Below are 27,950 nucleotides of genomic sequence, written 5' to 3'. Positions count from 1 at the left end.
GAGGAGAGACAAGACCTGGTTAAACTGCTAGGCTCTTCCCAGCTCTCCTGGCCTCTCCATCCCAGAATGCTAGCACACAGCTAAGTTCCGACTCTGGCAATTTCTAGTTGCTTCCATGCAATCCCATTCTACCTCAGTTGATTTCCCTTCTCTCTTTTTGAATAGTTACCTACCTGGTTAAATGTTTCACTCTCATTTTTAATAATACCAATGCAAATGGACACCTACCTACTAAACGCGTATTTTAATGAAACAAATCATGGTATATCATTAGTGCTCTTTGATACACGTAAATGAGCAGCAATATCTGTCCAGTTACTTAAGGAAGAATGGAAAAAAAATGAAAGGTCAAAACAAATAAATTGCAAAATGGAAGTAGAACAAAGAAGACAATAAAAAGTAAATTTTAAGATATTATGTGTAACACACTTGTAATGCACTGCTCTAAAAGGTAGGATTGAATTCTAGGCCCAAGGAATTATTCTACAATAAAAACAGACCTTTGAGCTTTAAACTTTAATGGCACGCAAGGTTATAATAGAAGAATTGAAAATTAAGCTAGAAGTATAATTTTAAAAACAAAAAGAAGATATCAGGAGAAAATATTTAAAAATTACAGACTCAGGCCATTAAGAATGAAAATAAAAGGATGTTAAGCAAATAAGCATTCAATAATAATTTAAGAACTAAACTACAAGCGTCATCATGAGATAATATTTAATATGCTAAGCAAACAGGCCTTCTATAAGAACTATGGCTACTTTTAAGCAGGACTTGTTTGGAAAAGGAACAATGGGCTGCTATTTTTCAGCGAAAGCTTATTAGGACTATTGTTTTAAAGCTGCCTGTGATGTCATCACAATCATGTTTTAAATTTAACTGCTTTGGAGGGATTTCTTTCATTGATTCCAGCCACCCTCTTCCTAGCTCCTTTTCTCCTATTTGGTGAGCCATCCATGCTCTCCCTAACTGGTTTTCTCTGTTCCCTCACTCCCTCACCCGTCTCTCTAGTTTAACTTGGGTTCCCATTCAAACACTGGAGTCCTAATGCACAGCATTTACTGTGTGACATTGCAAATACCATCTCCTCTGTATTTTCTTAGCTTAGCTGTATCTATTTGAACCTTAAACCACCTTAAACCACACCTCTCCTGTTCCTGAGATCTGTAACTACACAGATAGCTTTACATTTACTGTTTGCCTTTTGAGTCTTCCAGGCACCCATCAGGAACCGAACTGGATACCTGTTTTGTAACAATACCGAAAGGGGTATTGGGTTCTGGTAGCACGGATGCCCAAATACTTTTCAGTTAGGAAACATTAAACATTTTGAAACAGACTTCTCAGAGAACAGCACAGCAGCCGCTCTGGCAGCCCTCATGGTATTCCTCAATGGGTATTTTTATCCCTCCATCTGAAAACAAAGCCTAAAGGGAGGAGGAGAACACATGGTCTCCTCTTGGGGCCAAAACTCTGCTTGAATATTGCCAAGTGATCTACACCAGCTGTGCCCGATAGGGGACAACATCAACTTGTGCCGTCTGCTCATCCCACCAAAGGTGAGGGGTCGAGTGTACTCAACCTCCCAAGAGGCAGCACAGACAGTTCTACAGGAAGTGACTCAAGTGTGCCTCCTTCCTTCTTTGTCTCCATCTGTAAAGGTGGGTACCAGCAGGAGGGGTCCAAATCCTGAGTTAAAACTCAGTTCTGAAAATATTAAGAAAAAGGGCATGGCAGAGGCATCTTCCACAGCAGACTTGCTTCCTGGATATACATAATTCCCCTAGTGTTTCCCTGCCCAGGTGAGATGTCAGAACAGTTGGCTCGTGACTAGGCTCTGTGCACATCACCCAGTAGGGATTAGTCACGCATCTATGGACCTATTTCCTAAGTGAACAGCACAGATTACACAGAAACTGCCTGGTGCAGAACAGTTCTCAGTGACCCGAAGATAATGAAAGACCCGTGGGTAAAGGCACTTGCTCCTACCCACGGAAATCGTTCAGATTGAAATTTTTCATCTCACTTTTGTGACAGGGTCAGGGTCTCCTGTGTCCCAGTCTGGTCTTGAATTCCCTATGGGACCATGGTTGACCCGACCTTCTTATTCTCCTGCTTCCAGCTTCCAAGCCCTGGGATTACAGGCATGTACCACAAGGCCCAGTGTTCAGATTTTTAAAATACAACTTTTAAGATTCATGAAGGTTTTATCTCTGGAAATAGGAAGAACAGGCTCATGATTGTCATGAAAAGAGAGATGAAGACTCTGTAGATAGTGATGGGGGATGGTCTTCTGTATATATGTTTCTCTTATTGGTTGATGAATAAAACACTGATTGGCCAGTAGCCAAGCAGGAAGTCTAGGCGGGGCTACCAGATGAGGACAATGCCGGGGAGAGGATGGAGAGAGTGAGCCTCCAGAGAGACTCCATGTAGCTGCCCAGGGAGTAACAGGTCCAGGTATCCTCTGGTAAGATAAGGCCATGTAGAAATACATAAATTAATAGTTATGGGTTAATAATTAAGAGAGAGCTAGCCAGTAAGAAGTCTAAGCCATCGACCAACCAGTTTATAATTAATACAAGTCTCTGTGTGTTTATTTGGGGATAAACGGCTGTGGGACCAGGTGGGACAGAAACTCCGTCTACAACATACCTTCACATTTCACAACCTAGTTGCTTTTCTGTTCAGGGCCTCTCGTTTTTTGTCATGTGGGGTAAAACTAACCACCCACCACGCCTCCTTATCCACCACAAATCCAGTTTCTTTCCCTTTGTTTTCATTCTCCTGATCCCTACCCCAAACCAACCATCATTTAGCACAGAGGCCGTTCATTTAGACGGCAGATGAACTGTGGAAGTAACAGACAGGAACGAGCCAGCCTGCGTGGGTGTCCACCACCTCCTGAGTGGTAAGACTGCACCACCCCGCTGTCTTTGGAGGTGTGGTGCTTCATACATGCCAGGCCGGTGCTCTGCCAACTGAGCTAGGACCCAGCCTGTACTCCTTTAGTTTTACAAATAAAGGTTTACAAGTGACTAAGCCCAGAATGGTATAGTTCAAAACTGTACATCTAGAGTCAGTGAAAAGCTAGGACTCAAACTGTACTTCTCTAAACCCCAATTTCCTCAACTATAAAAGGGACTTAATTATACATCCTGCATGGAGCTTTTGAAGGAGTCAAGTACTATAACAAGCAGTAAACACACACACACACACACACACACACAGAAAACCATACATACACACACAGAAAACCATATACACACACATACACACACCACACACCACACACATATACACCACACATACACACACACTACACACATACCCATCTCACACATACACACACAACACATACACACAACATGTATACACACCACATATACACATACCACACACATATACACTCACCACACACACACACCACACACACAGGTGCATACACACATACACACACACACACACACACACCACACAATAGGTCCTCAATAAGGGCCTCCTTTTCCTTCAAGGCCAGGGAGTTGGTAGTCACCAGTGTTCGAAGCTGCAAACACTGGTGTCCTGAATCCCTCCTAGCATTTCCTCTCACGAGATCCCTGTTTTCCAGTCTCTATCATCCCATCCTCACAGGGGTCTGGTCTGGTTTATCCTGGAACCTAACAGTGGGCTAGGGACTGAGACACCTGCTTTCCTCACCCAGGGACCAAGCAGAATATCCCCCGTAGGTCTCATTCTTCCTCCCTGTACTAAAACAACCACCAGCATGAAATGAGATAGCACAAATCTGAACTACAGCCACTGAATCACAGTGGGCCACTGTGAGAACCCCACGGGTCTGGAATCAACCTCTAATTTGCTACAGAAATGCCCAAGGAATGTGTTCTAACAAACTATAAAATGATTCCAGAAAACACAGTCCTTGAGAGAGACACGCTTTTACAATACAGGTTTTATTATTTTTTGAATACAGGGAACCACCTGACAGATGAGAGGACAGTGGCCACTGAAAAGCAAAGATTGTATGCTATCCACACTTCCCAGTGAGGCTGCGCAGGGCAACGTGAGAGCCAGCCAGCACGGAGGAAGGCTAAGCGGTGGAAAAACCTTTACTGTGCTTCACACAAGAACAACCAAGGTGAGAAGACTTGCAGCTTTGAATAATTTCAGAAAGGTCTGGGGTAAAGGAGTGTCTCTAGTTGCTGGTACCTAGCCCTGGGGTACATGGGCCAGAGGGATAGTGCAGGGCATGTCAGAGCCTTGTGGGAGTCCACAAACGTGGTTTGAAACAAAATGGCCCCCATAGGGAGTGGTACTATTAGGAGGTGTGGCTTTGTTGGAGTAGGTGTGGTCTTATTGGAGGTGGGCTTTGCGGTTTCCTATCCTCAAGCTATGCCCAGTGTGGAAGACTGCTCATTTCCTGCTGCCTGCAGAAAGAGACGTAGAACTCTCAGCTCCTCAGCACTATGTCTGCCCCATACACTCTTGTGTTCCATCATGATAATAGGCTGAGCTTATAAAACTGTAAACCGTAAACCGCCCCCCCCCAGAATTAAATGTTTTCCTTTATAAGAGCTTCTGTGGCCATGGTGTCTCTTCTCAGCAATAGAAACCCTAGCTAACATAAAAGGTTTGCGCACAGGGTAGGAATTGGCAAGGGATAGCCGAAGCCGCACCTCCAGAGCCAGCTAGATCCTAGGTGCCGAAGCATCGTGTATACGGCCAGTGTAGAGGTCTGTTTAAGACATAATGTTCAAGCCGGGCGTTGGTGGCGCACGCCTTTAATCCCAGCACTCGGGAGGCAGAGGCAGGCGGATCTCTGTGAGTTCGAGACCAGCCTGGACTACCAAGCGAGTTCCAGGACAGCCTCCAAAGCCACAGAGAAACCCTGTCTCGAAAAAAAAACAAAAAAAAAAAAAAAAAAGACATAATGTTCAGCTTTATTATCTTTAGAGCCAAATAATATTCAGTAAACACATGTATATGCATATATGCACATGCATATACATATGCTTTTTCATTATCCATTCATCTTTGGTAGATGTCTAGGTTGGTGACAGTTCCTGCTATAATAAATACAGTGGCTGGTAAACATGAACTTGCCATTATCTCTATGGCAAGGAAGGGCAGTAGGAGATGATGAGGGAGGGGCAGGCAGGTAAAAGGACATGTGAGCCCTAAGAGGATGCAAAGCTAATTATTTCTCCGGTTTCAACTCTTTCGTGGCTGTGTTTGTTTCGTGCGGTAGGTAAGTACACAAAAATGGAACCAGCAGGCAGCGCAAGTGTAAACAGAAGCTTCCCAGCTTCCCAGTGGCCATTCGGCCCCGGTAGTTCGCTGAGGTGTGTAGATCGTGGGACTGGAGTATGGAGTGTTTCAGTGGCTGCAGTAGTTTAGTTGTGTGATACTTTTTGTAAGTTCAATCTAATAAAGTGGTTTCTATTTTAAAGACGAATTCTCAGTCCGTGTTAAACATTTTTTTCTTAAAAAAAAAAAGCAAGCCAACAGGAAGATCCATCCCATAACGTTCTCAAAGCAGAATGGTATGTGGGGCAGGAAACTTTTGTAACAGGACAGCGTGAGGGAAAGGCCTCTCTGGAGGAACAGAAGGAGGACAAGTTGCTCAAGGGAAAGGATAAGGGAGATTGTTGCACACCCAAGTAGGAAGCGGGGTTAGACACGATGCTAAGACACTGAAAATAAACTTTTCCCCCTCCAGGCAAGCATGGTCTGCAGCCTTAGAGTTGTGATAATCAATTTTCATCGTCAACCATGAGGGGGATTAGGATCACCTTTGAAACGCATCTAGGTGTGTCCCTGAGTGTTTTCAAAAAGGTTTCCCTGATGAGGGAAGAGCTCCCTCAAAGGTGAGCTACCCAGTTTCGCGGGCTTGGACTCCTTCCTGGGCCAAATGAAAACCCGCGAGTCTGGGGTGGGTACCAGCACACATCCCTCGCCGCTGCCTGACTACAGATGCAACGGAACAGCTAGCTGCCTTGCATCATCACGACCCCCGCGCCGTGTTGGACTGTACCCCCAAACTGGGAGCTAAGATAAACCCTCCCTTCCTCAACCTGCTTTTGTGGGGCATCACGACTACCCCGCCGTGTTGGACTGTACCCCCAAACTGGGAGCTAAGATAAACCTTCCCTTCCTCAACCTGCTTTTGTGGGGCACTCCTCCTGGGATTCGGCGAAACCTCTGCTCTGAGTAGAGGAAAAGGATTGGATCTACAGAGGACAAGGAGCAGCTCTTTCTGCTTGTGCGCACCGACCAATGTCAGCCATTTCATCAGCATCCCTGGATACACGCCTGGGAGGCCTCCTCCGCAATGCTTCTATGAGCAAGGCCCGTTCCTTTTCGACTCAAGTCCAAAGCGCCAGTCTCAAGCCTCCAGACTCGGGGAAAAACAAAATCCAACCCATAGATTCTGGTAATACAGTTAGGGAATAGCTGTAGGAGACATGAACATAGCAGCCTGACCACATGAACCTCGGGAGAAAACTGATTTCTCTGCCACTGACTGAAAAAAGTTACATTTTTCAATAGTCCTCCAGTGGAGACTCAGATTTAGCAGCACAGAGTATAAAAATCACTGGCTGGAGCCTCCTTTTGCAGGAAAAACAGTTTTACACACACACACACACACACACACACACACACACACGGGGGGGCACGGGGGGGGCCGGCGGCAGATGCCTTTGAAACCAGGTTACCATGATTTAAACGCTGAGCAACATTTGACTAAGAAAAATATTTATTTGCAAGAAATGGAAATACAAATGCATTACAATTTCATTTTTTTTCAAACTAAGTACAAGTATACTACAAAGCTTCATTTTATTTATTTATTTATGTTTGGTATCTCATTAGCTATGAGGAAGGATAAGAAGAGCAACAGGTCAGGTGACAGACTTGTAACGTACTTGGGTTTAAGCAATGCTGCTCGCTAAGTGTTTCAAAAGAGAGCAAACGCCAGCTGCCAGTCTAGGCAAGGAAAACTGACTGGAGACTCCATAGCCATCTGGGCTCTGCTCTCCACTGTGTAAGGGAGGGAGGGTCACCCACAGGGTGTCCGAGGGCTGGTGTTTTCCCGAGACTTATAATGTGCTTTACCTGAAAGGGACAGTCTCTAAGTTGTGCGGGTCGTGAGTTCACGAGGGTCCCATTGCCACCTGGCTGTTGAGCAAAAGGCAGAGAAAGGGAAGCCTGAATTCTCGGGTTCCCTTCACGCAGACGCAAAGCCAGGGAGCTGTGCTCCCAAGAGGCTGAGAGAGGTAAAAGTCAGACCCGCACACGGCATTTCAGGGGCAGGGAAGAGCTGAGTGTGGCAAGCGGAGCCACTGCAGTGCGCCCTTTCTGCCCAGGGAGCCACAGTCCATGTCCGGGGACACAAACCACCATGCCTCCCACTGCATTTTCCTCTCACGGCAACGAGCCACCCTTGCTTTCTGTTCCAATCAGGTTCAAAAGCTCCAAGCTTACTTAGCACAATACTCAGTAAATATTCAGGAAACAGTGTCTCCCTCCTTCTAGAAACCAAGACAAAGTTAGGCAGCCCTGAGCTTTATGCTGCCACAAACAACAGTTAATGTTTTTCTCCCTGGCGCACAGCTGCTGACCTCTCTGCCCGGAGGCATGGAGCATTAATCTTCAAATGGGCTAGTGCCTTTGTGTCCAGAAAATGCTCTGTGGTGAGGATTTAGAATACCTTTAATCCTGGCTGGCCATGTTTTTGATGTGATTGCACCTCTATCTACAAAGTGGGATTTTCCTGATGTGTATAACCCCACCTTTTTTTTGTTTGTTTCTTCAAGACTTGTTTTATTTTTAATTATGAGGGGTATACAAACATGCTCACAGACACATGTAAAGGCCAGAACCATCAGATGCCCTGGAACTAGAGTTGTAGAGGGGTTGAGAGCCACATGGGTACTGGGACTTGAACTCTAGTCCTCTGTAGGAGCGCTACAAGACCCGGTACAGCCCCAGCACAGTAGCTCTTAGTGGTTAGCAGCAGGGTAGACTCTGATTTCATATCCGTGTCACTGTAGCTCTATTACAATAAAATATATTATGCCAGCTGAGTGCGGTAGCCCACGCCTTCAATGCCAGCACTTGGGAGACAGAGACAGGTGGATGTCTTTGAGGTTAATCTCTTGGAAGCCAGCCTGGTCTATATATTGAGCTCCAGGTCAGTCACAGCTACATAGTAAGACCCATACATGTCTCCCAAAAGCAAACAAACAAAAAGTGCTAGTCATCTTACTCTTTTGGGGGGGAGGGAGCGTTGTTTGGTTTTTGTTGTTTTATATAGCCCTAGCTGACCTAGAACTCACTCTGTAGACCAGCCTGGCCTCAAACTTAGAGAGATCCACCTGCCTCTGCCTACCGAGTACGGGGATTGAAGGTGTGTGCTACCTCACCTTAGTTCCATTTCTTTCCCCGATAGGCAAATCTAATAGTGGCCATCTCCGAGTCTCAGGAGAAAGGGCCCGTCCCCCAACTTCAATCTAATACTATATAGTAATATGTGACACTTCACAGGGACAGGAGATTCCTGCTGTCCTGGGTTCAGATACAAGGCACATGGGAGGCAGAAGTACCTAGGACAGGAGGTGTGTGTATTGCGGGTGGGGGAGGTGCGACTAGCATTAGTCAGTACTTGAGTCTTCCCAATGGCTACTGACAAACTAGGTTTCCAAGCCCCTCTTCTTATTCTCCAACATTTTCTAGGTCTTAGGAAGCCTGCTCTTCCTTAGGAAAACTGCAAAGCTTAAGGAATAAACAAATGAATGCATGCATGCATGCATGAATGCATGAACCAATGAGCTGAAATCTGAGTCTAGCTCCTTCAGCCCCTATCTTACTGTTCTCTCCACTCCTGCCTGGGGGGGGGTAATAATCCTGTGCTAACTGCTTGTGCTGGGACCCCACTGTTGATGGCTCCACAGGTCCCAACAGGCTGCAGGCAGAGTGCAGAGCTCATCCAGGTCTCTCAAACACTTGGCTTCGCAGAAACAAATTAGCCACTAAAAGCCTCTTCTCCCATTTCCACACCTCCACGTTGGCAAGGACCAGGCAGATGTCCACTCCTCAGGGGGGGACAAGATGTCTCCATTTCTCTGCTGGGCTCACACACACACACCTCACCAGGCACATTATGTCCACAGGAGCTGGCTCAGACACACTTCTAATTCTGTTTTGCTGCTTTTTCTGGGTCTGGGCACATGGGATGGAGGGGACAGGAAGGGCTGGAAAGAATTTTAACAAAACACCGGTGGTAAAAATGATGGAGGTGGACTCTATCCCAGCATAAAGAGGGATTGGTCCAGTATTCCTGCTGCGTGTGGACATAAGATTCGTAGCTGCTACGGGGCACTCAAGTTCAACTGATGCTTGAGAGGGGTAACTGGTAACCTGGTATGCACAGTTGCTAAATAACGTGTCCCTAAGGCTGTTTCCCCAATCCACAAAATCATCCCTATGGACCGAAAGGTTACTTAACTTTGCCTGCACTGATGTCAGATCCCACACGCACCTTCTGCCAGGAAGAAGCAACTGAGATCAGCTGTCAGACTTTTATAGAACGCCCTCTTTCTGGGAGCTACACTCCAGGGTCCTGACACTTCTGAGGCTCTCCCTCAATACTGGTGCTGATTCCTCTCATTTACAAGATCCATTTCCCAATGTGAAGTTGGAGCTGTGAAAAGACCCGAGGGAAGAGGAAACTGGGTTCCTCGGGCCTCGTCTACAGAAAAACAAAATGGCTTATTCTCTAAATCTCTGCAAGATGCCTCCATCACTAAAGTGATCATAAAGTATGTGTGTTGGGGGGCTTTTTATAGGATAGAAAATACAACTAGGAAAGTAATGGGTCTGCCTGGGTTCTCCAACAGTCTAGCAGTCTAGGGTATTTTCAAAATTTCAAATCAAGGTGTTTAAAGTCTGCCACTATTCAAAACCTTCAGAGACATCCATAAGTTATTGACTGGTCTGCAGTACAGCTCAGCTGGAGGGAAAAAACTGATACTCTGGCCTTAAACTTAGAACAGAAAGTGTGCACATATCATTAATTACTTGAAACCCATTCTGTCTTATGCCACCCTGGGTCCCTTGACTGCGGAGTATCCCAGAGGGACCATTGCTTAGCCCCTTTCACTCGCCAAGCCAGGAGCAGAGAGCAGAGGTTTTGCTCAACAGAGTGGCAGGGTTGGCTGCTGAGAGCTCCTTTAAAGGGCTGTTTGAGCTCTCTGGCTAATGTCCCACGTCTCTAGTTACAGATTCTATTCTGGAAGGCCAATTTCCCCACAGACAAAGGGCCCTGCTGTCTGGAGACAGTGACATCCGAAAGAGTAGGCAGAGGAGAAAGCGAAGCCTCAGAGAACTAGACATGACTAGACAGTCCCTCCCTTCTCCCTCTGCATCCTCAGAGGGGGTTAGTTCCACCTGGCTCTCCAGGCTCATCGGAAAACCAAGGTTCTGGCCACAGATGTACACATCAGCCTAAAACCCCACTTCCGCCTTCACTGCAAACTCTCCCTTCCTCATCACACACATACTAACTCATTCTGGGCCCCCCGCCCCCCACCCCTTCTTAGGCTCTCACAGGCATTCTTTATGCTTACAATGCATAAGCATCTGGCACTACAAAGGAGCAAGTCACCAGCCACTCTCCTTTCTGTACAGTCCAGGCATCTGAGCGTAAGGGACAGTGACAGTCCTGTGTGCAACAGGGCTGCCAGGGTGCAGTGGTCCTGAGCTGGGTCTCATATGCTACAAGGTGAACTTGGCCATTTGCCAGCTGGGAACCCACCATGGGAGGGAGGGAGGGAGGGAGGGAGGGAGGGAGGGAGGGAGGGAGGGAGGAGCACTCCCTATGATGACCAGAGCAGACTGAATAGAAAGCTGTTCATGGAGCATGACAGCAAACACTAATAACACCAAATCCTGTGACACAGAATGCAAGGGCCAGTGTGCTCATAATCCCTCTTCACGGGCTCTAATGGCCACGTAAATGATAGAGGGGAAATGAGAGAGAGAGAGAGTGGGAGATAGAGCGGGCGAGAGAGAGAGAGAGAGAGAGAGAGAGAGAGAGAGAGAGAGAGAGAGAGAGAGAGAGAGAGAGAGAGAGGGCCAGTGTGCTCATAATCCCTCTTCACGGGCTCTAATGGCCACGTAAATGATAGAGGGGAAATGAGAGAGAGAGAGAGTGGGAGATAGAGCGGGCGAGAGAGAGAGAGACAGAGAGACAGAGAGAGACAGAGAGAGAGAGACAGAGAGAGAGAGAGAGACAGAGAGAGAGAGAGAGTCAGAGAGAGAGAGAGAGAGAGAGAGAGACAGAGAGAGAGAGAGAGAGAGAGTGTGTGAGAGAGAGAGGCCAAAACTAAAGGTCCTTCAGCCATTGCTAAAAATAAAATACAAAGTGTAAGCACATTTCTTACATAAAAATTTTTTTACAAGCTGGGGGTGGGGGAACACTTAAAAAGAATCTTCTATCTTATACAATAAAAGAGTAATTTCCATTTCTTATTCGTATGAAAGAGAGAAAAGGTTTTTTTTTAACTACAGATTTTACTTTTTAATCATAAAAAAAGGAAAGGAGTTTGGGGGTTCATTGACTCTTTGGATGAGCTGCAAGGTAGCCAAACCTGACAGTAAAAGGTATGACTGAGGGTGTATAAATGTCACCAACACCAGTCCCCCTCCCTTCCCTCAGTGGAGGCAGGTGGAGAGAGGGCAGAGGGAGGGAAGCAGGTGGGGGAGGCAGGCAGGCAGGATGCAGGACAAGCTAGCAAGGTTGTCAGCCATGCCTATTGTCAGGGGCAGGACTTCCCTTCTCTGTGGCAGGAACAGAGAGAGAGAGAGAGAGAGAGACATCATAGAGCCTGCAGCCTGAACAAGAAGACAGGGCTCCATCATTCCCCGTGAATTCATCCACCAGGGGGCACATGCTAAACAGGATTGCCCAGCAGTGATTATTTTATAGGTCTCCAATTTGAAAATGAAAGGAAAGGGAGAAAATGAGGCATCGACTAGAAAGACTGGGGGTTCCAGATCCTGGGGACTCTCCTGTTCCAAAGACCAGCAGAAGACTCTGCTTGTTAGAAGGGGTCACGGAATTTTTCTACTACGGTCGGCGGGGGAGCTTCAGCAAGCTAATAAATACTATTTACAAATAGGGTGGGGACACCAGGGAGACAGAGCTACTGTCTGTAGAGACGCAGGCTGTGTGTATGGTGTGGGGGTATTCTACAAGCAACACGGTGGGCAGGGAGGCATGGAGGAGAGCCTGATGCCTTCAGGAATTGCACTTGCGGCCTGAAGATGTGGTGGGAGTCCTTTCTGCCTGTGCGGGCATCCAATAAGGGCTCCAGGGTGCAGAACAGACAGAGAAGACTGGAATGACACTTTGGTACTCTCAGTGGGGGGCAGGGTCGCACTGGAGTCCTACTGAGCAAGGGAGGCCAGGAGTCATGCTTTCGCCACTCCCTGGCATCCTGTTTGTGGCGTACTTGTGGCTATAGCCTGGGGTCTCAACTGAACGTGGGAGTCGTGTCTTCTTTGAAAGGGTCACGTCTCACAGGGAAGAGTCATGCGTTATCTTCATGACACTAGCGGAAACAAGCCTGCTCGTCCCACCTCTACCTCACCCCTAAGATAATTTCCTATGGCAGTAAGAGAAAGGGATGGAGAGCCATGGGGACATACGAGCAGAAAGCCCCAGACTGGCCTCCCATCTCAAGACACCGCACTAGTCCACATCCTCCTCAAGATCCAGGGGTGAAGGAGAAGCTTATGGGTGAGACAGTTTGGGGACGCACAGCTGGAGTTAGGAGAAGAGGAAGATGGAGATGGTGCCTTAGAAGGTGGCGTTCACTCTCCTCTCAAGTTCTACAACTTGGAGCGTCTCGTTGCCTTCCAGTTTGCCGCTGCCCCTGTGAAGGCATCAAAGGGAGAAAGAAGTATTAGCCGCTAGGTTTTGCTAAAATTCTCAGACTCTGTATCATGAGTCAGTTATAGCTTTGTGGGCTGACCCTGGCAGAGTCTGTCAAACCCCCAGTGTTATTCTTTGCTCCCCAGATCTCCCACTAGTCATTGCTCACCTCCACATTCCCGACTTTCTCTGGGCCCAGTGGAGACCCATGCTAGTTTGATGCTGACTTACTTTAAATTGCTTTCAGTAACTGTTCTCTGTTTATTATTATTAATGGCCTTGATGCTGTAAGTTACGGGAAGGAGAATGCAGAAGGATAGGGGCTGACATCTGTTCTAGAATTAAGAATCCAGACAAGGATTTTTTTTTAAGGAATCAACTTAAAACAACACAAAATGCATACTGTAAAAGAGATACACGATCGAAGTCTCCCAGAATTATGATGGGAGTTATCACAGTAAACTCAGAGATCTGAATGGGGCTTCCAAACACAGATCTAGGAGAGCAGAGTGTGCTAAAGGCCGTGTTATCCAACAGCTCACTCTCCAGGGCTTCCAGGACTGGCTCCAGGATAAAATTAAGGTTGTACATCTTGGGACACTTAAAAGGTTTGTTATAATAATGCATTTGGCAGTTGTTAGTACTAGTAAGTGTTAAACACATGCGTGCCGTGTACACATGTAAAAGTACACATGATTATGAACTCTGGTGCGTGGAGGCACCCTGGAGCAGCCCTCTTTCTGAGCCATCTAGGGGCACAGATTAGCTAATTCATCAGTTTCACCACACATCACGCAGAGGGTACACGCATGCTTCCTATGCTGATGAGCACCCCAAAGTGCCCCCCTACAACAACAGTACCATAAGATCCCATCAGCCATTATGTTCTCAAAAGGACCCCCACCCCCAGTTATGTGGGAGGAGCAATGTGTGCAGAGTTGGAGCCATATATGGATGACTTTCAACGTGGGAAAGAAATACACTGTGTTTCGTCACCACTGTCCCTCAATGCAAATACACGAATGTTTACAGGCTGAACATCCCTAGTTCCCAAACTGCCCTAAGATTACCTAACACAGATAAATTACATGTTTAGACTGGGGTCTCATGCCCAGGATACCTCATTATGTAGATGCGAATATCCCAACACCTAGAAACTATTCCAAACACCTTGTGGTCCCAAGCATTTCACACAAAAGGCACTTCATCTGCAGCTACAGCTGATTCCTGTGCACTGACATGTAAATCATTAATTATATTGATACCCAGCACAACATTCTTTCTCCCTCTAGTTAGAATGAACTGTAGAATTGGATTGAAGGTGCATTTGCAGAACAAGCTCTCTGACGTCACCAGATGCTTTTTTTTTTTCGCTTTGGAGACAGGATCTCATGTAGCCCAGGCTGACTAACCGAGAACTCGCTATGAAGCTGAGGCTGGCCTTGAATTACAGACTTTCCCGGATGCTAGGATTAAAGGTATGAGCTACCACATCTCCTGTCACACTGAGATAGTGACTGAGAAAACTGACATCCCCTCTTGCTCAATCGGGCTGTCGCTGCCAGCTCTGGGCTGATGGTGTGGACACTGGATTAGCTCAGTGAGACCTTTGCCCTGCTAACAGCTGTCCGCAGACTCTCCCCAGTGCCAGTGCCAGGGCTTTGAATGGGTCCCCAGAGCTCTGGGAGAGTGCATGCCCCCCCCCCGCCAGGGCTGCCTCACACGCCATAGTCAGCCCCGAGGCCTGCACCTATAGGACTCACAGGTGCTGCTGAAGCTCCAACAGCACTGACTTCTCCAAGCTGGTCTCGTTGGAGATGATGAAGTGGGGAAGTTCCACCTCAGGCAGGGCCTCCAGCCTCGATGCCCTGAGCAGGGAGGGACCTCTGTCCCAGCCCCCAAGCTCTCCAGCTGAGGCTGGACCCGATGGCTCCTCCAGGGGAGAATGCTCCTCATAGATTAGCAGGTTCCTGGACCTCACTGCAGAAAGAAGAGAGCAACGGATGTTAGCAAGATAACATAGGATGCCCACACATGCCCTTTTCTCCTAAAGCCCCAGGCCAGTAGCTGATGACAACATGCTCCCGTCCTCTGGGATGGTGAGTGCCAGCTGGGCTGGGCTTTCTGTATTGACTTCAGGTTTCAGAGTTTAGACATCAAAAGTTACATCAATTACATAGGTTGGAAGAACAACATGCAAAGTCAATATCCCCACTCACTGCCTTTAGTAAAATGCCTCTCATCCCTTCCCATAACAGTCTTGGGGAAACCAGCTCATGAAAAATGTGGGTTAAACACTTGGAGTTGTCAAAGCCCAGCTGAATGAGGAGGCATTCCCGGGAAGCAGAGAGAGCCCAAAGCCAACCCCCAAAGTCAGAGGGAGGCAATCTCTGTTGCATTATGGGACAGTTACAGAGCTAGATGACTCTAGTCATTTCCTGGGCATAGAGATTGTGTGTCCATTAGCTTCTGAAATTTAGAGCTATTTCCCTCAGAAAAGAAACTTCCCTACAAGCCACTGAAAGCATCATAATGGAATGACATTGTATCATGTATCTGGCCTGGATATACTAACTACTGAAATCCGCAGGCATTTTTAGGATGGTAAAATTGTCCCTTCCTCCAATCCTGCATCTCCTAACACTGAGTGTATTGTTACTAACACAGCTGTGCCACTTTGGGTATATTCCTTCTTTGTCCTCCCTCTATTTTCTAAATACTCAAAAGACATCATAGGCTAAGGGGAGAACTGTATATGAGGCTGATGTGAACACCAGAGCCTCCGACTTCTCTAAGTTTTGGGCATGAGACAGACCAATTCTCTAATTTTGCTGCAAACTCTTACTGCCATAATGTAGAATTCTACTTCAAGTCAGAGACACAAGAGCGATCATGAGATTTCAGAAAAACTAAATATCCTCCTTACTCTCCAGTCTTCCAAGAGCCAAATCCCCCATATCAGACCTCAAAGTGGGGGTGGGGTGGGGTGGGGGAGTTATCAGAGCTTTTCTGGTGCCACACAAGGGAGTCTAGTGCCTACTCCCAGAACACCCCACCTGCAAATGGAGTCGCTCCACTTTTACACATCGGGATTCAGGATGAGATTCCTTTCAGAAAGCTGGGAAAGTCAACTTCAGGCAAACAAAACAAGCTAATGACTCACCCACGGAGGCTGTGTATGGCTCCGACAGGCGATGCTGGCTGGGCAGGGCCATCTTGGTGGCAGAAGGATAGGGCCCATAGCCTTGAAAGAAGCTGCCGAATGCAACGGCAAAGCAGAGTACAACGACCTGGGAGTGAGGAGAGAGCATGGGGACTAGACTGCGGGGAGCAGACCTTCAGGGACAAGCCACCTGGAAGCACTGGGAGAAGGAAGACCCCCGCTCCGTCAGGGGACAGCTTATACCCCAGTCACGTCCCTGTGATGACCCCCAGAGGAGAAGCCTTGGGACAAGATGCTTGGTCTCTCTGGCTTCATTCACTCTTGGCATTTTCAAGGTAGGGGCATCTGGAAACTGGGAAAACTCACCATGAGGCAGGTGCCAGTCTGGGTGCCGGCTAGCTTGCAGCTTCGAGAGACCTTGCCCATCACCAGAGCCTGAAGCTTCTGAAGCTGCTGAAGCAGTGTCCTGCCAAGGTGACAAAGGAAAGCCAGGAAGGGGCGTGTGAGACAGCAATGCTCCTGTGAAGTCCTGGTGGCTCTGCATCTGAGCAGGGTCCAGAGGGGCGGAGGACCGCACCTGGGGCACCGTAGCGCGGCAGAGCTCTCTGGAGCTTCAGACTCAGCCTGGGTGACAGTGCTACAGCCTGCCCCATTCTTTAGCTGCTCTGGAGAAGAGAAGAGTCCCCAAACAACCCTGACAGGCAGGCGCCCGTCTGTCAGCTAATGAACAAAGAAGAGGGGCACACTCGTGGATGGTCACCAGACTTTAATGTTTCTGTGTCCCCTCTCTCCCAGTCCATATGTTTAAAGTGAACCTGCAATACGATGGTAATACAGAGAGTGCATGGGTGTGGGGGGGGGGGGTGACCAGACCTTGACAGTGAAGTCTTCATAACAAGATTAGTACCCATATAAGGGGCTGAAAGCAGACATCATCACTTCTACTACACGACAACACAGCAAGGGGCTACCTTGTCTCTAGGCACCATAAGGCAGCCCTCACCAGACACCAAATCTGCCAGCACCTTGATCTTGGCTGCCTCAGCCTCCAAAACAGTAAGAAATCAATTTCTGTTGTTGCTAAGTCACTCCATTTATGGTATTGTGTTACAGCACAGTTTGGACAGCCTAGGGCAGCGGTGGTTGCAAGAGACTCGTTAGAGGGGAGAAATGCTGATCCATAAAAGCGAAGCCATGAGAAGGAAAAACAAACAAAGACCAGCAGAGAACAACTGAAGGAGTGGCCGGAGGTGGTGACTGTGACTGGAAATGGCCGGGGCATCTCTGAGTAAGGGGTGTATACAGAGCACACTGCAAGTAAAGGGAGGAAGGAGAGAGAGAGAGACAGGGAAAGGGGGGAGGGACTTTTCTATTCCCCAAATAGGACAACTGTGACGGTTGAGAGAAGACTACAGTAGTATATGCTCTTTATAATATCAAGATGTAGTCGGTGAACTTCGCTGTAAATCCTAAGCCAAGAATGGCAGGATGGAGCCGGGCTTTGGCAGCAAACCCTCCTGGATTAGTGTCTCGCAGGAATTCAGTGTGACTAGCTTGAAGCACCTCACCTTATCTCCTCCACTCAAAGCCAGCGTACATGATAAAACGGAAAGGTGTTATGAGAAAATACAGTCTCCTGAGTGTCAAACGATTTTCAGAAAAATGCACACCAGGATGCCATGTGTCAGAGCCGAGCAAGAATTCTGGAATTTCCTTGAGGGTTTGCTTCCCGTCAGAGCTATCCCTCCAAATGGCTTTCAAATGCTGGAAACACTCGTAAGCTTTTGCAACCCTGCCCTGGCCAGTATCACGGGCTCGAGTCCTCTCAGTTTAAGCAAATCAAGGGCAGGCTGGCTTTAAGCACAGCTTTCCCTTCTGCAGCTTAAGTAGCGGTGGGATTGGTAGGTCAATTGGAACAGTCCTCGGTACACACCACAGAAACTTTCTGAACTCAAAAGATCCCCCTTTGGCCCCATCTCCTCTGGGTTCTTGCTCTGCGGAATAATCTCATTGAATTGTGAAATGGTATTTCCTACAGAAGGCTACTGGACCTAACCATACTTTCCTTTTGGCTACATAAGAGCATGGCCAGATGTGGTTAGACACGACCTGTAAATAGTTATCAAAGCAGGATATGCTTTAAAAGCACACTGCATGTTGTTCAAGGCTGAGACACACCGATAGAATATCTATTTTAAATTCTACTTTAAAAGTTCATAACCAAGAGTTCCTGTGCTGTAGAACCTTTCTTCTGTCACTAAATGTTTTCTTTCTTTCTTTCTTTCTTTCTTTCTTTCTTTCTTTCTTTCTTTCTCTCAGGGAATTTCTCAATAACTTTAGTTTATTCCCTCCCAAAAGACCAACCCCAAGGTGAGTTTCTTTTATTGTGATTTTATTGTCTTCATAACAAGATCAGCTTAGAACTGGATCACTTGGCCCTTTCTCTTCTTATCGCCTCCCAGTTCAAAATGCTTGCATCTCTTAATGGCCAGCATCCTCTTAGATCTGCAGTTGGGCTCAACAGGCTCAAGCCTCAGCACAATCTTCTTTGTAATTTTAGTCTTTGTTCGGAAAATAGGCTTCGTCTGCCCACCACAGTCACTCTGTTGCCTGTCATGGCGCCGCTTTCCCTGGGCACACATAGAGTCCTTGTCCTTCTTGTATATCGGCACAGAAAGCATTAAACGTATTCTTTCTTCTACCAAAACTTCCTCAGAACACACCTCTGCACTGCCCAACAGCACAAAGCCCCACCACAGCATCAAATTCTGAGTGATGTGGCCACTGGCTGAGTAGAGCCCCTTCTGCAGACTTGAGATTCTGCAAGCCATAGCATTGGGGGAGACATTGTCATCCGCAATGCCAGCCCCTGCCCCTTGCTAGGCTCTCCCTGAAGTCCTGGGGGCATATATTCAAGCAAGGTGTCAATTCCAAAGGCTTGGCTGCCTGCTATACTACAGCAGGGGGCCTCCCTGCTTCTGGTGCCAGCTGACTCTTTCTCTGGGTGCGCCAACTCTGTCTTAAGCACTCTTGAGCTAGAATGCAAACTCAGTCGTACTCTGCCCAGGGGTAGGTATCCTCTGGCCACCCAATCTTCAGCTAGACAGACCCTTCCCAAGTTGTACCAATGCCATCTACTTTGCTCCAGTGTCCTCTGGTGTTTTAGAAGCAAAACTGTCCAGGCTATTTTTTGTCCACAGTCCCTGCTTACCATCAAACATTCCACACTTCCTCTCCACCCACGCCATGGTCCTTGCCTAGCTTCCATATTATTATTTATCTATTTTATTAACTGATTAATTAATTTCTTCCCAGTCTGATCACATTCTCCCTCCCCTCTCCCCAGTCCCTCCCCTCAACTTTCCCCTTCCCCCCCAATCCACGCCCCCTCCCCTCTCCCCAGGAGAGTGCGGTCTTCCCTTGTATGTCAGCCAGCCATGGCACACCAAGCCACAGCAAGACTAGGCACCTCCCTAGTGCCTAGACAAATATTCTCCCAGAAGACACCAGGTCTCCCCCTGAGAAGGGAATTCTGGCAAGGCAGATACACCTACAGATCCTTGATAAGATAAATGCCACAGGTCCCAAGCCAAACCTCTATCCAATGCACCCAGTTATAGAAGCAAGCTTGGGGAAGTCACTGAAGCCTGGCTGGAGGAAGCCGGGAAGGCTGAGCTCCCTGACTGGAGGGGCTCCACCTGGCATCCGTCGGCTTAGGCTTTCCACGCCCAAAGACGATCACACACTGAGTCAGCTGAAATGACAACAGTCACTTAGTGGGTCCTGATCCCTAACGGTTTATAATCCACAGCTTTAAGATGAGCAAGCATGATGCAGTCTCAAATACAAACTTTTAGTTTGGCACTCTGGCAGGATGCAACAGTTTGAGGACGTGCTGTTTGCTGCTGCTTTTCCTGCTGGGGTTGGTGAAGGTGAAGTGAAATGGTGATGCGTGTGTGTGTGTGTGTGTGTGTGTGTGTGTGTGTGTGTGTGTGTGTGCGCGTGCGCGCGCGCGCATGTGCAGCACTCCAGAGGCCCTGCCAGTCTGTAGCCCTGAAGCATCCTGACAGGGAGAAACAGAATAACTCCTCTATCTCAAGCATTCACATAGGCTCCTGTGAGCCAATACAGTCTGGGGGAACTCATGTCTAATCCTACAAGATCCACCGTTTTCACTCTAAGAAAATGAAGAGCAAGTGAGTTCTAGGAATAATGAGTAGTTGCCTGAGAAGGCCATAACCAGTGAGCAGTTTGCATACCTTCCAATATATACAACAAAGTCCTGTACACAACACCTAATAAAATTCACAGTAAAATACTCCTTAATTACATTCTCTTAATGTCCAGTCACATTAACTTGATAGTCATGTGACTGGAGTATTGTGTGCATGGCTAGACATGAAATGTCACTATTACAAATGACCACAGAAGGGAGAGTTGTAACAAGACCCAGGCAAAAGTAGAGGGCTATGGTAACAGCCAGTCCAATGGCTCTGAGGTGATCCCCAGCTAACATTCAGTAATAGTGACACAAATGTGTGGAGTACATGTTTATATGTGTGTATACATGCAGGTGATTATGTGCTCATTTGTACCTTTATGTACACCTGTATGCATATATGTGTATGATGTTTGTGTACATGTGTATATATGTGTATGTGGATACATGTAAATACAGGTATATATGTGTGAATATTGTGTATGTGCATGTGTATATGTATATATGTGTGTGTGTATGTACATGTGTACCTGTGTATATGCATATGTGTGTACACATAAGCACATGTATACCTGTGTGAATACATGTGTGTATATGTGCATGTGTGTCTGTGTGGATACATGTGTGCATATGTATGCACCTGTGTATATATGTGTATACCTAAATATGAGTAAGTATGTGTATGTATATTTATGCATGTGAATATGTGTACCTATGTGTACATATAAATGTATATGTGAGTATATGTATTGTGTATGGTATATGCCTATGTTATATGTGTGTATAAGTGTGGATATTTGCATGTGTGTATATATGTATATCTGTGAATATATATGTACATGTGTATCTGCATATGTGTATATATGTGTGTGTATGTGTTTATATGTACATGTATATGCATATATGTGTGCATGTCTATTCATGTGTGATGGGGGAAGTCCTTCTGTGTATATGTCAATAAAGCACTGTTGGCCAATAGGGAAGCAAGATAGGTGGGACTAGGAGTCCAGGAGGACTCTGGGAAATGTAGTGAAGTGAGTCATTGCCATGTGATCACGGGAAGAGGATGCATGAGGCTGCGTCCTTGGAAAGATAAGTCCTTATAAAAATATATGGGTTAATACTTAAGTCAGAGCTAGCCAACTAGAAACCATAGCAAACGGCCAACAGCTTCATAATTAATACAGTGTCCTGTATGTTATTTGGGGACCCATGTGGGATCCCGTAACACATGTGTGTGTGTGTGTGTGTATATGTGTATGTACATGCGTGTGCATGTGTGCAGGTGCGTGTATGCATGTATGTGTGTGATGAAAGGGGGCCATGAGAGGGGAGAGAATGTAATGGATACTGATGGCTGGAAAGCAGGAAAGACAGAACAGCTGCAAGGAGAGCAATAAGAAGCAAACACAATGAGATATATACGAGAATGCCATAATGGAACCCAGGACTTTTTATGCTACCCTTAGAACAGTCATAAACAACACAGGAAAACAAACTCTCTGTGAAACTGCTATCGGTGTATTAAAGACAATGCAAGTGACAGATAGACTCCAATGAGCCCTGCGCAAGTTTCAGTGTCGGGAAGTCAAACCCAGAATATACTCATTTATTTAGATAAATGGAAGAGATGAGAGCCGTTCCTCGGTCAGACGCCAAGTAGATGGATTGCTGTAGTGTTGCTGAGCAGGTACATGCTCAGCGGGATAGGAAGGCTGGCTCTGAGCATGGGGGAGCCCACCTTTAGACTTCACCATGACAGCTCCATGCCACTAATCGAGTTAAGCTGTGTGCTTCGGCAACTGAGCAAAGCTAGTTCCCTTAACCATATCAGCCAGTAGCATCATGGGAGAATCACTCTGCAAGGGGAATCTGGTTTGCCAAAGCAAAGCATCTCTGAAAAGCATTTGCTGTCTCTTCATGGCTGGTAGACTAAGCAAGCTTCCTTCTCTGGAAGGCCTTAGAACAGATATAATATTCTGAGGTGATGTGGGGCATTCTATGATGCCACCAGGACAGATGTCATCACCTGCAGCACTGAAAACTTGGGTGACAATAGCCAGTCAACCAGCCTGAGGGACTTGATATAAGAAAGGCAGCTACCAGGAGAAACAGAAACACTATTTTAAAACTAGAGTTATGAGAAACAGCTATAAGGCCCCAATGTTCCTCCAAAGCGCCGTGCACACTTCCCCACATATTACTGTATTTTGAACCATCAGTGAGTATGGCAAATTATGACTTAATGAATTCTTGGGCTTCTGGGATCAAGGTCTTAATTTAGAGGGAGAAACACGCTTAACATACATTTTTATCTGGGCCAACAGACTTTTCACAACTTGTTAAACTGGAGTGTCCTATGCTTGATTGAAAAATGTAGATTCTTGTCCTATGGTGAAGTACAATAAACTTTCCTTTCAAAAGAGCTGTCAAAGGAAGCTTGCAGTCTTGCCCCAAATAAAGCATCACAATGTATCCTGCACAGACCATCAGAGAAAATCTGACATAGCATTAAAAGTATCCAAGTGTACGAGACTCAGTCTTGCAGGAACTGGAAAATACATGGTGGTCTGGTTTGTTATCTTCATATTTGGCTAAATTTTTCTTTTCCTCTATATCCTTTATTTCCAAGATGTAGAGGAACCAATAGTAAGTACAAAAGATATACAGTTACTGTAGATAAGCTTTTGAACAGTCAAGAAATTCATTTCCCATTGGAGTCAGAAACCAAGAAAAAGAATACACTGATGGATCCCAGTTATGGAGTGGGAGATTCACCCAACATCCTCGCCATGGACACACCTTCCTGATAGGGGATGTCCTTCTGTATGCTGTGAATATGTTTCTCTTATTGGCTGATGAATAAAGCTGTTTCAGTTGATGGACAGGCAGGGTGTAGCAAGGCAGGAAGTGTAGGTGGGACTACCAGACTAGGAGATTTCAGAGAGGAGAGGAATGTAGAAAGTGAGTCACCAGAGAGACACCATGTAGCTACCAGGAAGGTAGATGCCAGGGCATTCACCGGTAAGCCAAGACCAGATACATAGATGAACAGAAATTGGTTACTAATTAAGAGAGAGCTAGTCAATAAGAAGGCTGAGCCATTGGCCATACAGTTTATAATTAATAGAAGCCTCCGAGTGTTTATTTGGGACTAAAGGGCTGTAGGACAGAACTTCTATCCAACACCTTCCATTAAATCTCATATCATACCTTACTAGAATCTGAATTTTATAGTTCATGCTGTGTTGCTGTGTATACATATGTGTATGAGCCACTCTCTAGGTGAATCAGCCTTCTTCAGAAGATGATGAGATCTCTCTCTCTCTCCCCCTCTCACCCTCCCCCTTCCCTTCTTTCTTTCAGCATTGTCATGAGTACCTAGAGCGACACTTTCCAGATGCCAGATCATGAACCTTTAGTGAGACATGAGATCAGTTGGGTTGTAACTGCCATATCATTTCAGTGAAATGAAATCAAACAGAAAATACAGTATCAGGGAACAACTGACAGTGACTGATAATAATGAATAAAAGAGACACATTAGTTATAACATATATATATGTTTTGTGTTATGTTTGCTGTAGGTAATATAAAATATGAAGTGATTTTCAAAGAAATGTCTCAATGTAACTTAACCAATGTGTGCATGCTCTCTGTGTGTTTGTCTCTCTGTCTCTGTCTCTGTCTCTTCCTTTCTCTCTCTCTCTCACACACACACACACACACACACACACACACGAATCAGGGGCTCAATGGGATAGATAAACACTCATATCCCTTTGAAGCAAAACCCACCTACATTTATCCTCAAGCTGCCCTCCCCACCCTGCCTCCATGCAGTCAGACACAGCTAGTGTCTGGCAAGTTCTGAGCCCCAGCGAGTCCAAAGCCCCAGACATCTACCCCATTGGGTGGCAGAAGGTAATATTAACAATTAGAAATCCCATCAAGGTCTTTCAGAAGGAACGTGAACTATCTCACTACCTTAAAGTGTGACACCTACAGCTAACACTCTTAAACTTTAATTCACACTTTACATTCTTTTGTTTTCTGAGTCATTTGTGGGGTTCCAGCCTAAATAAAAAAGAGGAAGTGGTGTGTGTGGGGGGTGGAGTATTGTCTCCTTTTTTCTGGGTGAATTTATTTATTTATTTTTTTATGTGTATGGATATTTTGTCTCTATTACACCTGAGCATCACATATGGGCATTGCCTGTAGAGGTCGTAAGAGGACACTGGAGTTATAGACAGCTGTGACCTATCATGTAGGTTCTGAGAATCAAGTCTGTGTCCTCTGGAAGAGCAGCCATTGTTCTTAACTGGAGTCATCTCTGCAGCCTTCTTTCTGAGGGATTTCTATATTACAGGAAATTCATTTTAAAAGAACCAGAAAGTATTTCTGAATGACTGTGTTACCTACTGCCCTAGGAACACACAAAAGAGAATTTTAGAGTATTTACCCAGTCTGTGAGATTTCTAAATTCACTACTAAGGCACATTAAAATGTTTTTCTGATCTCTCTGGGAGCTCCATGGTAGAGCTGGCAACACCTCTTTGAAGTTTGAGGTATTTCCATATGAAAAGAAAACACAGCTCATACAACAGAGGATGTAGAGACTGGAGAAATGAAAAGTGAAGTAAACCAGGATGAAAATCTAGAGAAACGTAATATGGGTAGTTTCTCTGTCCTCCATGACTCCTCTGTATGTGGCAGAGGGTGGGTTCTGCCAGTAACCCGTCCAAAGGAGATGAGGAGGCGAACTCACACTCAGAAGACACAATAGTGTGTAGGGAGGAATACACAAAGACAGTGCACAGCTTTGCAGACTCACCAGATACCCCAGGAGAGCCAGGATGCAGGCAAAGCCCAGCAGACTTAACTGGGAAGAATCTGTGATAGGAATTCTTACACAGGGTTTAAAGGCCAAGAAAAGTAGACTTAAGAGAGGATCCGGTAATAGAAAGATCAAAGAGTAAAACTGGGTGATTTTTCACTGCTGATCAAATACACACCCCAACTCCTGTGGTCTCAGGAAAGGGGCCTACATACAGGAGTATGTCTGAAGGCTCACACCACTCTAAGCTGGGTTGACTGTCTATAAGGCACTATCAACAAGGCCGCTTCAGTTTTCTCTATACTATGTTTGACTTTGCCTTAACTACAGCATCCTGAACCTGGACCCAGGCTGAGCCTGCTTCCCTTCCCCGGCTCTACCCCACAGCCCAGCAAGGGAGACTACTCTCTGGTATCCTGAAGAGACATCGGAAGTTTAATGGCCGACCCTCAGTGTCACCTTGACTAGATTTAGAAGGTGTGCTTAGGAGACACACCTCTAGGAGTGTTGGGAAGTCTTTCCAGAAAGGTTCAACTAAGGTGAGAAGATCCGCCTTGAATGTGGGTGGTGCCGGCCCACGAGCCGCAGTCCAAGACTGAACAGAAAGGGGTTAAGGAGGAAGCAGCTGAGGGCCAGCAGGCAGTGTGGCCAGCTGCCTCACCCTCCTGCCGTGTCTTCTCCTTCATGTCAGACGGTTGCCTCAGACCAGGAGCCAGAACAAACCCTCCTTCAGCAAAGTTTCTGTCAGATGTTTTTTTGACCACTTCAGGAATGCAGCAGGGGCTGTTCTCTGGCCAAGCCAGGACTGGAGGCCTAACTGCCCTTTCCCATGGGCCGTTCCCAGGGCTGATTCACGAAGCCGGAAGCCTAGAGGGCTGAAGTAATATCTACCGCTGGGCAGAAAAGCGGGCTTATTTACAGCTTGCTAAAGAAGCAGGAAGTTTCCACGACCTCCTCAGCCCTAGCCACTGGGAGGGCAATGCCCACCTGAACCTTCTCTGGAATGTGGTAGCAGAGAAAACTAACGCAAAAGAGTCAGCGGTCACACTGTGCGCTACACTGAGCTCAACGAAGCCCGAGTCTCGGACTGCGGAATCTCAGATCTTCTATAGTAAAGGTCATCAAATGAACCTAGGCCTGACACTGGGAAAGAGCATTCTTCCCCTGACCCCCCCACAGACACACACACACACGCACACATGTGCACACACGCACCCACACACGCGTGCACGCACACACCCACACATCTTCCTGACTCCCTACACCTGTCTCAGCTCCAATCATACGTACAAACTTCACAGAGAACTACCTCTGGTACCCCACGGGTCTCAGGGGTCCACAGGTCCCCTAGTTCACACTTCAGAGAACAGACTTGGGGTAAGGAGTCCACATAGACCCTGGAAACAGGCTAAGAACATCTGGACAGAGAATTCCAGGCTCCTGGGTACCAGCAGAGAGTGCATGTTCTGGGGAGACGCCTCCTTTTGTGGTCTTGCTGACTATCCATCCCATGGAGGAGGTGTGGCTCTGGGGAAGAGGAAAACCAGGGTCCTCCAAGGCACAGGCTCTCTTGGCCAGGTTTGTCCCAGGCAGCACCGGAGCAGTCGAGTGGCTGGATCCCAGCTCCCTTCCTGCTTTCCACTATTTTAATGACTACAACCTCACTGGGCCTGACAGTGACTAGCAGGGAAACAACAAGCTCTCTCTAAAGTGCATTGTAAGACCAGGTTCCTAAGAGTCTAGAAATCAAGGCGGGAGGAGAGGGACTGGAGCCCACATCCTTTTAGAGGCGTAACAAAACAAGAGGTGAGTGGCACCAGCCGGGCCACAAACACCTTCCTGTGATGGGCTGGGTGGGATCCCTGTATCACTGAGGGGAAGTGACCCTAGGGCTGAAGAACAGGATGTAAGAAAGGGTGGAGCCTTCCTGAGAGCTCGAATTTGCATCCTGAGAGGCCAGTGGTAAGCTCAGAGAAGCAGAGGAGTGTCCAGCAGCCCCGACCGGCACCACCCACCACCGGCACCGCTAAGTGCGAATGTACTTGCTGATTGAGCTTAGGAGGAAGGGTCCCCTGGGACACCATCTCTCTTTCCTCTCTGCTTCCTTGATGGCATGCAATTAGCAGACCATCTTAGGAAAGGCGGCATGAAGGTGTGCTCGCACCATATGTCAACTCTGAAGACAGAGGAAACAGGGATACCCACACACACACACACACACACACACACACACACACACACACACACACACACTTCTGGTTGGCCCCCATCCAGTGTCTTGAGCTCAGAAAAAGGTGTCATTTCCCTGGAAACCAATGTGCCAGGAGTCTTTTTGATGAATTCAGTGCAGAGTCCAGATTGGCTGGCTCAGAACCCCGACAGTATCCTTTACCTGGATATCTTAGCTATGAGAGGCGTTATTTCCCTCGAGTGATGAAATAGTCACTCAGCGCGTCATGCCATTCGAAATGGTGGCACTCTATGCCTCCCACCCACTTCCTGCAATCGGGTTCCCATCAGCATCTGTCATCTGTCTCTACCTCTGTCCAGCTGCCTCCCAAGGTCAGCGACAGGAGAAGGGTCAACGGTAGCACAAACACAGCTGTGTGTCCGTTCAGTCCCGGTCTGTGCTCAGCTCAAACACCATGTGATGTGACTAGGAGTCCAGAAGCCTCCCCCGCCACCTGCTTCTCTGCAGCTGGTGTTAGGGCACAGGGTTATCGGTGTTTACACCACAGTCCTTTTGGTTACTGCGGTCTTCCGAGCAAGGGGAGGGCCTCGCAAGAAACAGGAG

At 47.0% G+C, this 27,950-nt stretch overlaps 1 protein-coding gene across 7 annotated transcripts in view; it reads right to left on the bottom strand.

Moving 5' to 3' along the window:
- Positions 1 to 11,436: 11,436 nt before the first annotated feature.
- Creb3l2 (cAMP responsive element binding protein 3 like 2) overlaps positions 11,437 to 27,950 on the bottom strand; it is a 111,014-nt gene continuing 94,500 nt past the window's right edge. For 6 of the 7 annotated variants that reach the window (XM_005082405.4, XM_040728547.1, XM_021234286.2 and 3 more), the window contains exons 9-12: positions 16,467 to 16,566; positions 16,101 to 16,227; positions 14,701 to 14,917; positions 11,437 to 12,938 (exon numbers count right to left, since the gene is read on the bottom strand). In XM_005082405.4, coding sequence (XP_005082462.2) covers positions 12,863 to 12,938; positions 14,701 to 14,917; positions 16,101 to 16,227; positions 16,467 to 16,566 — 520 coding nt within the window. In that variant the 3' untranslated portion in view covers positions 11,437 to 12,862. Of the gene's footprint in view, positions 12,939 to 14,691; positions 14,918 to 16,100; positions 16,228 to 16,466; positions 16,567 to 27,950 lie in introns of all 7 variants that reach the window. The other variant, XM_021234284.2, reaches the window with a different exon arrangement.

The sequence above is a fragment of the Mesocricetus auratus genome, unplaced genomic scaffold (assembly GCF_017639785.1).
Source record: "Mesocricetus auratus isolate SY011 unplaced genomic scaffold, BCM_Maur_2.0 Super-Scaffold_100019, whole genome shotgun sequence".
Lineage (NCBI taxonomy): Eukaryota > Metazoa > Chordata > Mammalia > Rodentia > Cricetidae > Mesocricetus > Mesocricetus auratus.
The sequence above is the reverse complement of the archived record's forward strand: the minus strand, read 5'-3'. Positions and strand labels throughout refer to the sequence as shown.